This window comes from Verticillium nonalfalfae, assembly GCF_003724135.2.
Source record: "Verticillium nonalfalfae strain VnAa140/NRRL 66861 chromosome Unknown scaffold_44, whole genome shotgun sequence".
NCBI lineage: Eukaryota > Fungi > Ascomycota > Sordariomycetes > Glomerellales > Plectosphaerellaceae > Verticillium > Verticillium nonalfalfae.
In genome coordinates, this window is record NW_021167269.1 from 192,990 (window position 1) to 206,279 (window position 13,290).

A 13,290-nucleotide genomic window follows, 5' to 3' on the forward strand; every position below is an offset into this window, starting at 1 on the left:
GGATATCTGCGGCTTTCAACCGCGTTCAAGCTTACACTTCAGAGTGGAATGGAAAGCTGTTGAGCCTGCGCCGACAATGATGTATCCTAGAAAAGATATCACAAAGATGCGGTCGTGTTTATGCTTCAGACAATTCTGAATGCCTCGGGCCCCTAGCCACAGGAACAGCAAATTGGTCAATGTCTGTTTGTCGCCAAGAAGGCGGCATTAGAGATGGCACGACAAGGGGTTCAGTGAAACCAACATTGCAAATTTCTGCGCAGTAGTACGAGACAACGTAATCCTTCAGGTCCATATCAGCACGGCGGTCTTCTGTTGCTGCATGTTTGAATTTGAACTCAGGGAGACGCTACCTCTTCACAAAAATTCAGGGTCACAGTTTTCGGACCCCAGAAACCTTCGTGGCCGTTGCTGTCATCGTAGGGAAAACCAAATGATGGGCCCCTAGAAGGAGTCGTTGAGCTCATCTTGTCGAGCGCGTCTCGTGACAAGCAATCGCAGGTTGGACTTGACGTGAGTAATGCGGCGTGCTCAGTGGTTGAACCAACGACACCTCACTGTAGGCACAGATTACAGACTGGTGATTTAGTTGGGCAACAGCGGTATCAGACAAGTGATGGAGAAAATTGGGGTGGTTGTGACAAAACAGGTTGAGCTTGTCGCTGGTGGGGGGGGGGGGGGGTGGCCAATGGTTCAGTGCTCGGAATGGCCACCAGAGAATCCAAAGCAGTAGGCCGAGGCTGCCGAAGCGCGTGGAGTACGCGTCCTCTCCATGACTGGCATGCTCTGGGAAGGCCATGTGTCCATTCCCCCTTGCATTTCAACTCGAAGCAACTCATACCAAGAGAAGAGCTACGTACGTGCACCGACTATTCAAACAAGCTTTTCCTTCAAGCAGCAGCATGACTGGCAAGCTAATGAAAAAAATAAGAACAAAAAAATTGCCTGAAGTGTCAACCGCAAAAACTTGACACAGCTCGCCTGTCCCCTCCAAGGTTGGGCTGATAAGGTGAGAGGCTTGCGGGTCGGATACCAAGATGAGCCGATAGTATGACAAGTATGCATGGTAGATAGACATTTCGGGGGGATTGCTAGAGGGAGCTGGCCATGGTTTCTGTCGAGAATGACGTAAATATGTATTGAACACCAGGGCCCATCTACCTACCACCTAGTCTAATGGACTTGGGAAGGAGGAGTGTGCTTAGTCATCGCCAATAATCTACCTGTTAGATGGAGCCAAGCGGTAAGGTGATCTATTTTTACCATTCCGTCTTCTACCACGTACTCCTTGAGCTTCGTGTACCTACCTACCGCACTTCAAGTAGGAAGGTGTCACGCCAGAATAGCGAAGGCTACCCGTGACCTTGTGGCATTTCTTATGAAGGTTGGTACACAGACACGTCCATTGATTTTGTCAGCAACGCTTCCTGGACCGCCATAATTGATCGACTTTACGGATCAGCGAAACGACTGCGACCCTTAAGCCTCGAAGCCCGAGCTGCCCGTCTGCGTGTTGACGCCTATTCACTCAATGCTCTAGATTCGATCACCGACACCGCTCCCAGCCTGGTCACGACCATCTGGGCACGAGATGAACGCATTGCACAGATTCCTACGTTCATCGCTATCCTCATAGGAGCTCTGAGATATGGCGAATCAGGGGAAAGGCTCGAGATGGGGCTCGTTGTTGTCACAAGCTGTGGCGGGCATGGAGGCGCATCTTGACAATATGCTCGCTGAAGGTGAAGGTGGACCGAATGCCACGAAACAAGCACAGAGCACGAGCGGCAACCCTCAGCGTCAATCTGCAACTGTCCAGGCCAAAAATGTGCCGGGTAAGTCAAATTGCTGTCACGACGGCCTGTATTAGGCCATAGGCTTACTAGTCAATAGCGTCGCCCCGAACGTCCTCCAGTAGTAACCGAGTGAACGATCGCTTGCAAGAGCGCTTGGCTAAAGCTATCGCAACCAAAGGCGGCAGCAACGCAACCGAGGTCTCTAGTATCACAGTCAATTCCAATGATTTTCCGAACAACAAAGCTTCCACCACATCGGAAAATAGCGCTGAGAATCAGGTCCAACAACTGCGTGGTCCAGAAAGCCCGCAGACGGCTGCGGTCGGGGCAGCTGTCATTGAACCTCTGTCCACGAACGAAACACACGGCACTGGGTTAGATGACGTGCGAGAAGATGCGAAGCGCGATGGCGCTGAGCCTATCGAGCTCGAGGAGGAACACCTCGCAATCAAGTTGCCTCCATCTTCTGAAGTGACGACAACACCTTCCGATTCACTCTGTAGTCGCTGTCAATCCTTGGACGTCAAGATTTCGACCTTGGAGGCTGAGCATCGTGGTGAGGTTCATCGATATATCGAGCAGGTTGATGCCTTGCAGGCCAAATTGCAGTATTTGTCCCGTGAAGCCAGTCAAGTTGCGAGGAATGCTATTAACGATACTCAATCGGGCACCCCGGAGCGAAAATTGGCTGAAAAAGATGAAAGGATCGCAGTGCTCATGGAGGAAGGGAGAGGCATGGCTGCTACTGAACAGAAGCACCGAAATGCGATAAAGAAGCTCAGGATTCAGGTGGCCGATAATGAGAAGGCCAACGCCGAGCTGAAAGCCGCGCTTCAGCAGGCGCGGGCGGGTCTAGCTGACTTTCGTGCAAGCGAAACAAAGCTCGAACAGCTTGAGAGAGCTAGATTCGAGTGGCAAGTTGGGTCGGCAAAGATGCGTGAGGAGCTGAGCATGCTGCGATCAGACCTCAGCGCAAAGCAGATCACTATTGAGTCTCTTCGACAAGATCTACAAAAAGCAATAGACGAAGCGGATACATCCGCGTCGCGGTCTCTCGCTGAAGCTTTAGAAGCTGAAAAACGACGAGCCAGGGAGTTCGAGGACAACATCGCGTCACTGCAGGTCGAGAAGAATCTGGTCGCCGAACGAGCCAAGAAGAGGGAAGCAGAGCTCAGAGAAAAAGCTGATGAGGCTGCGGAACGCTCACGTATTGCTCAATTGGAGTTGCAAGGTGAAATGCAGGCAATCGAGGGCAGACTCGAGGCCATGCGGGCTCTAGCAGAAGAGGCTTCATCAGGGGCTGTCGGCGACTCTCAGGCCAAACTTTTGCGACAAATGGAAACACTCCAGACTCAGCACGCTATTGCTAGCGAAAACTGGCAGGGAATAGAAGCTAGTCTCGCCACACGCCTAAGCAATCTGGAGAAGGAGAGAAACGATGCATTGCGGAGAGAGTCAGATATGAGAAAGAAGGCTAGGGAAACGGTCAGTCAAAGGCTGTGTCAACAGCCCCTCCAAGCATATTTAATTTGGGCTGACAAGAGATCAGACACTTCGCTGCAAACGACAAGAAGAAGAAATCCACGATCTGAGCAACAGAATCTCGAATAGTCAGCCTGAATCTGACCAATTCAAGGACCAGCTCGTCACACTCCAGAAGCGTGCAGAGGCAGCGGATGCTGCGCTTGCACAAGCCAAGGCAGATTTCGAAAAACAACTAGCCAACTGGAAAGCGGAACGCTGGGATAATCCTGACCGACGCCTTTGGCTGGAGGACGTCCCAGTCGCATCGCCAAGGATACAGAGTCGGCCAGATTCACCTTTACTGTCTGTGCCCGTAAGGACTTTCAGCTCAGACCTCGTTTCACAGGGGCCATCCAGCAAGGGTCGCAAAATCTCAACTCCTGGCAGCGTCGCTGACGGCTTTCACGAATCATATTCGCCAGGTAGGCGATTGTCAAGCCAGCCCCCTTTAAGGCATTTCGTCCTCCCGAACAGCGCCGGCCTTTCGTCTTCAGTGTCCATGGCTTCGTTCGATCCACCTCGGGAAGGCGTGCATACGGCAACGTCACATCTGGGTGAACGAGATGACATATCAGACGTGTTAGATACGTCTTCTTCTCCACGCCAAATGATGCAAGACATGGTATCAGTATCAACTGTTGGAGCGGGACCATCAGTCCAGCTTGTTGAGCGCATGAGTGCGGCGATTCGGCGACTTGAGGGAGAGAAGATGGCATCAAGAGAGGAGCTGTCTAGAATATCAGGTCAAAGAGATGAGGCCCGGGCGGAGTTGGTTGCTCTCATGAAGGAAACGCAATCTGCAGAAGCGACATCCAGGAAGGTGTTGGACTTGGAGGACGAGGTGGCGAATATCAACGAGAGATACCAGACCACGCTTGAATTGCTTGGCGAGAAGAGCGAACTTGTGGAAGAGCTGCGAGCTGATGTGGAGGATGTTAAGGCCATGTACCGAGACCTGGTAGAACGAACAGTAAAAGGGTGATGGTTCTTCGGGAAATCATTGTAGGCCTAGCCATTGCTGTGGAATTTTACTACGCAGTTGAGTTGATCATGGCAGTCACCTCCGTCTTCCTTCTCTGCACTCATGACGTGTTTACTTCAGAAGCTCGATCCCTTCAGCTTCAGCAAAACGCTCAATGTAGTAACGAACCTGTGAGTAGGTTAGATGAAGGAGGCGGCATAGATTGGGTCTTGATATGAGGGTGCAGACCTCGTTGTCCGGCGCTAGATCGAGTGCGAGGTTTCCTTCCATGTCGCGTTTGCTAACGTCTGCCCCAGCTTTCAGCAGGGCGACAGCTGTATCGCCTGCACCATCTCGAGTCAACAAGGGAGAGTGAGGTTTCAGGCATAAAACTGGAGTACATACCATGCCCCTCGGCTATAGCATGGTGAAGGGCAGTGTAGCCAAAGTTATCTGTGGCATCCAATGGGCTTTTATGCTTAAGCAACAAGTTAACCATCGGCACCGAACCGACAGCTGACGCTCTGTGGATTGCATATTGGCCTCTCTTGTCGCGCACTCGTGCAGAAACTGGAGTTTTCAAGGCTAGCAGACGCTTGGCTAAGTCGAGGTTGTTCTTCGAGGCGATGAAATGAAGAACATTCTATCGTGGTTGAGTTTAGACCGTTATCAGCCTCAAGGGAATGGGCTCACCTGTCCATTGAGGTCTGTCATCAGCAGGTCAGTGACTGCAGACAATGGGCAGGACCGGTCACTGACTCTTAAGGTTGATATCGGCGCCCCGAGAGAGAAAGACATCCATGACTGCGTCGCCGTCCGGTAGACTGCCTGCGATCATCACGGGTGACCAGCCGCTACCGTCCTTCGTACAAGAGGAGCTGTCAGCGTTGAACCGTAACCAGCCAGGCTGGCCTCTGAAGACCTGGGACCAGCAAAGCCTCTTACCTGCACATCGGGGTCAAACCCACGGAGTTGAGTAAGCAGCACAACGATGTCAATTTGATTCGCAGATACCGCCCAATGAATAGGCATTCGGCCATCGTCGTCTACGCGTGCTGCAAGCTTCGGGTCCGTCTGGTGTACCAAGGCGTCAATCTGTACCCATAGTCTCGCCCAGAAGGGGTTGTATTCGCACCTTTAAAATAGCCTCCGCCAGAGACACTATGGCAAACGTCAGTACGGCAGAGCACAAACATTTCGCCAAAGCCAAAGGGGCCGTTTATTACTGGAGGGCAGTTGCGTTACCTTTGCCCTCCCTTGCAGCAGCATGAAGTGCAAATTTGGCTTGCCGCTCGTCCATCGTGCACGCGCTCACAACTGATTGATCTCACGACAGAGATACACCCTCCAAGTCACTATCTCAACAGACGTTATAAGACTTAAGTCGAGCTTGAGGGACGAGACCTTGCAGCTCTGATACGGGGGAGGTGCAAGACGGTCAAAGCGACAGCTGGTTGCAAGAACCTGAGTAGAAGCTGCTAATTGTCAATCTGAAGTTGCTGGTGTTCCCCTACAGGACTGACGTGAGGAGGATTACAACATTGGCATGGGTATATCTGGCTGTGTAGGTAATGGAGTAGCTAGTAGGTACCTCACCTTAGGTACCGTGCCCACCTAGGTAGGTACGTAAACATGGGATTCGGCGGCTAGCTACAAAGAAGGTGGCTCAAGCAATGCATGGGCCCACACATGCCGACCCCACCGACCAAAGGGCGTGTGCTGCTTAGCTACCTTCTCAACCAGAGCTCTAGTGCCTGAATTGGCAGCTTTCTCGCCTACAGTCTTGTCAATCCTCAATAGGTACTTTTGCGACGTGCCTCACGAACGGCCGACAGCCTTACTGACGGCCAATGATAGCCAGCCGCAAATATCTACCTGTTTAACCTCCTTCCTCCTTCGGATATTGAGTAGCCATGAGCGACATGTCATCTACAGTTGTTCCAGACCGACTTGCGACGCTTGGCCGACTGGTGGATGGGAATGCAAGAACGACACGATCCATTTTCACCACTTCGACAACTTTACCCTCCAGCAAGCGACAGAGGACGGGTGAAGCGGATACGAAAATAGACGGCACCACCAGCACAGGCAGGCGCTTCGATCTCGAGTATGCTAGCGTCCAGGATCTACCCGATGCAATTGCTGCAAAGCTGCCTCCATCAGGCAAGTCTAGGAAACATGTTGTGCGCCAGGTTGCAAAAGTTACCCATGGCGTGCCGACAAGCACGAAGTTGTTGGAAGGGCCACAATCCACAACGGTAGAGCACGAGGTGAACATGCCTACAGGGACGAGCATCAACACTGTTGGTTCAGGTTCGCAGCCACCTACTGGACACAATGAGACGAGCCTCTCGCGGATCACATCTACACAACCTCTCAAACCACAATGGCACCCTCCTTGGAAACTGATGCGAGTCATATCGGGACATCTCGGCTGGGTCAGGAGTCTCACAGTAGAGCCAGGCAACAAGTGGTTCGCCAGTGGCGCAGGCGACCGTACCATCAAAATCTGGGACCTCGCGACAGGCTCTCTACGCCTTACATTGACTGGTCACATTTCGACTGTTCGAGGTCTTGCTGTTAGCCCCAGACACCCCTATCTCTTCTCCTGCGGCGAAGACAAGATGGTCAAATGCTGGGATCTGGAGACGAACAAGGTTATCAGGCACTACCATGGTCATCTTAGCGGCGTCTACACCCTAGCATTGCACCCAACCTTGGACGTGCTCGTAACTGGAGGGCGGGATGGTGTAGCCAGAGTCTGGGACATGCGCACCAGGAGTAACATTCATGTTCTCTCGGGACACACAGCAACCGTTTCCGACGTCAAGTGTCAGGAAGCAGACCCTCAGGTCATTAGTTCGTCTCTCGACTCCACAGTCAGGCTTTGGGACCTGGCAGCGGGCAAAACCATGGGCGTCTTGACGCATCATAAAAAAGGTGTTCGTGCTCTGGCCACGCACCCAAGCGAGTTCACCTTCGCAACGGGAAGCACGGGCAGCATCAAGCAGTGGAAATGTCCGGAGGGGGCCTTCATGCAAAATTTTGATGGGCACAACGCTATCATCAACACATTGAGCGTGAATCAAGAAAACGTTTTATTTTCTGGAGGCAAGTCACTTTTGTCAGTCGGGGTCGCCCAGCTGTCAGCTAACCCTGGACTCAGGTGACAATGGCTCTATGAGTTTTTGGGATTGGAAGAGCGGACACCGCTTTCAGTCTTTGGACACAACGGCACAGCCCGGTTCACTTGATGCCGAAGCTGGAATTATGAGCTCGACGTTCGACAGATCAGGCTTGCGCCTTATCTGCGGCGAGGCAGATAAAACCAGTGAGTCCTCGCCAACACACTTCGGACTTTTTGCCTGATAATGTTCCGTATACTAATACGTCGTGTGCAGTCAAAATTTGGAAACAAGATGAAAGTGCCACGCCGGAAACGCACCCCCTTGTCTGGCAACCTTCACTGGCTCGCCGGAAGTTTTGATATTATGGCGCCGGCCTTCTGTCATATCGCCAGGAATTCTACAGCGTTCCATATTATAGTGTCTTGAGTACGACTCATAAGCCAACGCCCATGGCCCTCAGTTCTGCATCGTCTCTAAAAGCCATCTTGATCTCCTCGTCTCCCACTGCAAGTCGCAACTTGCACGGACGTTCTGCCCTTTGCGATTCTAAAATGATAATTCCAGCACCTGCGAGGTCTATTGCGCCAGTTTGCAAGCACATTTGTTCAGTCACTACCGTATAGCGGCTGGGACGGACGCCGCCAGATCCCATAGGCATCGACCCTTGCAATGCTTGGAGCGTCGCTGGCAGTAAGCTTCCAGACGCCAGACTCAATACACGTTGTACCTCGTCCATAATATCGCCAAATGTGGCATCGCTTGTTCCGCTTTTCTGCGTTCGTGCCACCAAAGCAAAGAGCAACAATCGTGGTCCGAGAGCGAGAGAACGGAGATACTGCTGGATGGGGTTAGTCGTGGCTTCATTGATAGCTCTTCTGATAGTGGCGATGGTAACTCTGCCCCCGCGCTGTGTCGTCTTGATGTCTTCGTTTCCGTGTCTGTGTGATCCGTGGCTTGGAGTTGTGGGCACAGGTTGGGCCTCGGCTTCGGCAAGTTCTACTGCTCGTCTGCATATATCGAGAGCTCTCCGAGCGTCGCCGCTGACGGCGGCGACTTTGCGGCTCGCGAACTGGATTGCATCCGGCTCTACGAGGTCGCCTGGGATACCTTGTAGTCTTGACTGAATGATTTTCATCAGTTGTTCATGATTGTAACCCGGAAATGTGATCCTTGTGAGGCCTGTTGGGAGTCAGATGCAAATCTTGAGTGGGGTAAAATCTTGATGCACAAACCCAGCCGACTACTTATTTTATTGCTCAGCGTTCGTTCTGGAAGATCCATGGTGTTGGCGACGGCAAGCACAATAAGTCTGCTATGTCGTAGTGCCGGCCAGTTGAAAAAGTTATACATAACGCTTTGGTTTTTCGTGACAAGCTGATCCAGTTCGTCCATCAAGACGACACATGGTATCCGTCGGGGACTTGGGTTATTGAACTCACGTTCAAGCAAATCTAGTGCTTGAACTGGACTGACACGCTCGCTTTTGAGAGCTTCCCACAGTAGACTATAAGACTGGTGAGGGTCGGTAATCTTCATGCCGTTGATCTCGACAAAGATGAAGTCATCGAGCTCATCGGACCTGACACAGCTCTCCAAGCGTCCTATAACCTCACGGACGGTAGCAGTTTTCCCAGTGCCCGGGGTTCCTGCTATATAGATACAACTGCCAGAGCCATCAATAATCGCAGCCTCGAGATGGGAGTAAACGGATGAGAACTCATGCTCACGGCATGGTAAACTGGTTGGTACCGATGCGACATGCAGTCGAGATCGGGCTAGTTGGAATGGCGATGACTTTAATTGGGTAGGAGACAGCCTGCGTGTTGCCAAAGGGGTGAACTGCAATGCCCTCTTCACCTTGAACCTGTATGGTAGGGCCAGTCAGTAGAGGGCCCGCTTTTGTCAGAGGAGACGCGAGAATACCTTCTGCTCGAAGTTGGCGTTGTTGCTGTAGTCTTCTTGGAGTGAGGCGTCGGCGGGTCTTTCCTGCGCTTCTTCTGCGCTCGTTCTTGTTCTGAACCAGAAGAATCATCGACGGCTACGTTATATTCCTTGGAGGACTCGTCACGTCCTGGAGGTTGCCTTCTTGTCGATTTGGTGTTTGCTTGGAGGTATTGCACCAAGCCGTGGATGTCATCCTCGGTACCGCAAAAAATGTCTTCCCAACAAAACTCTTCAGTGAAGATGGCTGTTCTTGTGTTGCATCCTCGGCGACACATGAAGACCTTGGAGTTTCGGGGTGCTCTGCCTAATGGATACCGTCGTTGGAACATATCGAATGATAAGACCGTCGCCTTTCCATTAATAGCGGTGAGAGGATTGACATCCCATGAAGGTGTTATGTAGAGCTCATGCTGCGGGTGTTAGCAATCGACCTGTGATGTTGTTCGGAGGCTATAGCATACTGGGAGGTAGTCGTTTCGCTTCTTCTTCTTCGTGATAATCTCTTTGTCCGTGGAAAACCACATGAACTCTGCTGCTTTTTCCCCATCTTCGCGGTCTAAAAAGCTGCAGATGATTGCTACCCAGGCCTCTTTCAACCCTTCGGCCTTCAGCAATACACACTCTCCGACGAGACACCGAAATCCTTCCAGCTGGGCTCCGATTATTTTGCGACCTGCACTTGGTGTATCTCTGACTTTTTTCTTGTGACTAGAGGTAATGTCCTCGGAATGGAACTTAGCTGGCTCCTCATATATCCATTCCCATGGGATATCATCAGTGCCGAGTTCGTCATCGGAGTCGTCTCTTGGCACCCCGGTGAGCTGGCGACGTGACAGCGAATTTCGAGATTTCGTTGTTGCCATCGATATGTTATTGAGATGCACTGTGGATGTACGGAGTGCGCGATGGCCAGAGTAATTGAACAAAAGCTGGAAAGATCGGTTCCGATGGCAAGGAAGTGACGTATCGCCAACCGATGCCTCAGGAAGTCAGAGAACAGTCGCGCACCACCTGACGCGTCAATGGAAGGAGCAGACGCGACAGGTCTTAAGCACAGACGGGCAACCTACCTAGGTAATTAGAAAAGGATTAAATAACTAGTGAATAAACCTAAGTCTTATTAATATTTAATTATAGGTTAAGTATAAGTAAAATTTAGTAAGAAAAATTTAAAAAAAAAATTTAACTATATAGGAAATTAAAATATAAAAATGTAGTAAATTATATTAAAATTAGAAAATATTTTTATAGTTTAATATATAGTTAAAATAAAAAGTTAAAAATAAGTCTAATATATAAAAATATATTATACTTTATAATATTAGATTATAATATTATAAAATACTTAAATAAATAGTATTAATTAAAATTATAATATAATTCTTTTAAGAATATAAAGGAATTATTATTACTATAATTCTTCTATTTTAAATTTTAGAATATAAAGCTATATATTTATATCCTTTATATATAGGTATATCTTATTAAGTCCTTATTATTAGTATTAACATCCAAGTAGTATATAGAGCAAGTCAAATAGTTAAACATTCAATATACAATCAAGGCGAAGCTGAAATCCTTACTATCTATAAACAACGCCGTCATACCACTCTCGATCCATGTTATACAGACTACACTGTCATCTTACAGCAGCATCCTCCTTGGATCCTCGATGTACTCCTTTATCTTCACCAAGAACTGCACGGCCTCCCTCCCGTCCAGTAGGCGATGGTCATAGGTGAGAGCGAGGTACATCATAGGACGAACCTCGACCTTGCCATTAACAGCAATCGGGCGATCCTTAATGGCATGGAGACCAAGAACGGCAGTCTGGGGAAGGTTAATGATAGGAGTTCCCATGAGGGAACCAAAAACGCCGCCATTGCTGATAGTGAAAGTCCCACCAGCCATGTCCTCAATCGTGAGCTTGCCGTCACGAGCCTGCAAAATAATTAGCCATGTCACTCACCCATGAAGACCAAAATCATACCTTCTTGCCCATGTCGGCAATTGCCTGTTCAATGCCAACCATGCCCATGGACTCTGTGTTGCGCACGACGGGTGTCACAAGACCCTTCTCGGTTGCAACAGCCACGCTGATGTCGACATAATCACGGTACACAATGGTGTCACCACCATTGGGGCCTTCAATTGAAGCATTCACGGCCGGAATGTCACGCATGGCGAGAACGGTCGCGCGCGCAAAGGCGCTCATGAAGCCAAGCTTCACACCGTCCTTCTTCAGAACATCGTCTTTGTAAAGTTTGCGGAATTCCATCAGCGATGACATGTCCACCTCATTGAACGTAGTCAGGGAAGCAGCAGTGTTCTGCGACTGCTTGAGGCGTTCTGCTATCCGGAGACGCATACGGTTCATTTTCACCTGTAATGTGTTCGGTGAGCAATTGTCCATGGTCACCTGGCTGAAAAGACTACAGCCGAAAGGGTCAACATACGCGACGTTCCTCACGGTTTCCGAGAGTAGGACCAGAGCTCGAGCCCTCCTTGGGAACATCCTTCGAGGGCTTGCTTGTTTCCTTCGCCGGCGTAGCAGGCTTGCTGCTGCTGCCGCTAGCGGGTGCATCTTGCTTTGGCTCCGACTTGGGCTTGGGTTTCGACTCAGACGTAGGCTCGGACTGAGGCTTCTCAGCTTCGTTTCCTTGTTGGCTCGGTGTGCTTGATGAATCCGCCTTGGCCTCGGTGCTGGAAGGTGCTCCGCCAAGCTCTAGTCTGACGATGTCCTGTCCAACGGTGACGGTGTCTTCCTCGTTGACGAGGAACTCTTTGATGGTGCCGGCTTCTGGTGCATTAACAGCGACGTCGATCTAGGCAAGCAGCCTCAGTCAGTATGGAGGATGGACACAGCAAGGTGTTCGGTTGAGGGCACCTTGTCAGTCTCGATTGTCGCAATTTCCTCGTCCTGTTCAACGTAGTCGCCAACCGACTTTTGCCACTGCTTCAATGTTCCCTCCGAAATTGACTCAGCCATCTGCGGGACCTGAACGATCTTGTCGGCATAGTTGCGCACATGTCGCATCATGATGGGCACCATCGCGACGTGTTGTGGCTGGCAACGACGTAAGGGCATCATGCGTGCCGCCGTGAGAACTCCTCTTGACATCATAATGAAGGTTAGAGGAAGGAATTCAGTGAAATAATGTTCGGGCGGCTTCGCTGAGTCGACGCTGGGGGTGTGTCTGAAGTGTTGTTACTGTTATACGGAGGATGGAGGCGTGATTTAGCGAGGCGTAGAGGCCATGTTTTTATATAGTGCAGCTGTCGGAAATGGAGGAAACGCTTAATTGACCTCACGGGTACCTGACCTGGCCCGAGAGTTAGCGTTGTGTTCCGTACTGCTCCGATCAGAATTTTGTTAAATGAATATCTATTTATCCAATAGCTTAGTAAGTAGTGCCTTTCACAACTAAGCGTAAGGGTGGAAACCTAAGTAGGCTTAAAAGGATACTATAGCTAAGTAGGTAAAAAGAAAAGAAGTATTTAATTATTAATATTATAATTAGATTTCTATTATTATTATTATTATTACTTTATAAAAAAGGGTTAAATTATATATATATAAGTAATAGAATTATCTATAACGTATATTACGGGCGAGTAGCCTATATAGGCGAGTAGCCCACCCACCTCGACTTTTCTAACCTTTTTAATTAATAACGTAATAATAAGATATCGGATTATATTAAAATTTACTCGTCGCTATTATCCGACTCTAATATAATTAATTAATAAGTTCTCGTATTATAACTAGTCTTTCCATAGACGCTATAGCTCTATTTCTTTAATATAGCGTAGGTTATTATATTTAGGTTTTAACGTATTTCTTCTATTATCTACGTATCTACCTCTCTCTAAGAGTTCTAATCTTACCTATTAGCTTACGATATACTCCCTCTAAGTCTAAATTATACTTTTTTTA

At 49.5% G+C, this 13,290-nt stretch overlaps 5 protein-coding genes across 5 annotated transcripts; 2 read left to right on the forward strand and 3 right to left on the reverse strand.

The window, feature by feature from the left end:
• Window positions 1-1,729: 1,729 nt before the first annotated feature.
• On the forward strand, window positions 1,730-3,716 carry D7B24_006363 (uncharacterized protein; the record flags this gene model as incomplete). The annotated part of the gene is made up of 4 exons (XM_028640495.1): window positions 1,730-1,835; window positions 1,894-3,281; window positions 3,433-3,601; window positions 3,667-3,716. The coding sequence occupies 4 exons, from the start codon at window positions 1,730-1,732 to the stop codon at window positions 3,714-3,716; spliced, it is 1,713 nt and encodes a 570-aa protein (XP_028495363.1).
• A 697-nt stretch (window positions 3,717-4,413) lies between these two features.
• Window positions 4,414-5,083, reverse strand: D7B24_006364 (uncharacterized protein; the record flags this gene model as incomplete). The annotated part of the gene is made up of 4 exons (XM_028640496.1): window positions 4,414-4,625; window positions 4,687-4,924; window positions 4,975-4,988; window positions 5,041-5,083. The coding sequence occupies 4 exons, from the start codon at window positions 5,081-5,083 to the stop codon at window positions 4,414-4,416; spliced, it is 507 nt and encodes a 168-aa protein (XP_028495364.1).
• A 1,606-nt stretch (window positions 5,084-6,689) lies between these two features.
• PRP46 (pre-mRNA-splicing factor prp46) lies at window positions 6,690-7,768 on the forward strand (the record flags this gene model as incomplete). Its single annotated transcript, XM_028640497.1, has 3 exons — window positions 6,690-7,392; window positions 7,448-7,612; window positions 7,683-7,768. 3 exons carry the CDS (start codon window positions 6,690-6,692, stop codon window positions 7,766-7,768), a joined length of 954 nt encoding a protein of 317 aa, XP_028495365.1.
• Window positions 7,769-7,842: 74 nt separating this feature from the next.
• Window positions 7,843-10,216, reverse strand: ORC1 (Origin recognition complex, subunit 1; the record flags this gene model as incomplete). Its single annotated transcript, XM_028640498.1, has 5 exons — window positions 7,843-8,588; window positions 8,642-8,677; window positions 8,849-9,273; window positions 9,333-9,763; window positions 9,815-10,216. 5 exons carry the CDS (start codon window positions 10,214-10,216, stop codon window positions 7,843-7,845), a joined length of 2,040 nt encoding a protein of 679 aa, XP_028495366.1.
• A 781-nt stretch (window positions 10,217-10,997) lies between these two features.
• On the reverse strand, window positions 10,998-12,477 carry KGD2 (2-oxoglutarate dehydrogenase complex E2 component; the record flags this gene model as incomplete). The annotated part of the gene is made up of 4 exons (XM_028640499.1): window positions 10,998-11,294; window positions 11,344-11,736; window positions 11,810-12,178; window positions 12,241-12,477. The coding sequence occupies 4 exons, from the start codon at window positions 12,475-12,477 to the stop codon at window positions 10,998-11,000; spliced, it is 1,296 nt and encodes a 431-aa protein (XP_028495367.1).
• Between the last annotated feature and the right edge of the window lie 813 nt (window positions 12,478-13,290).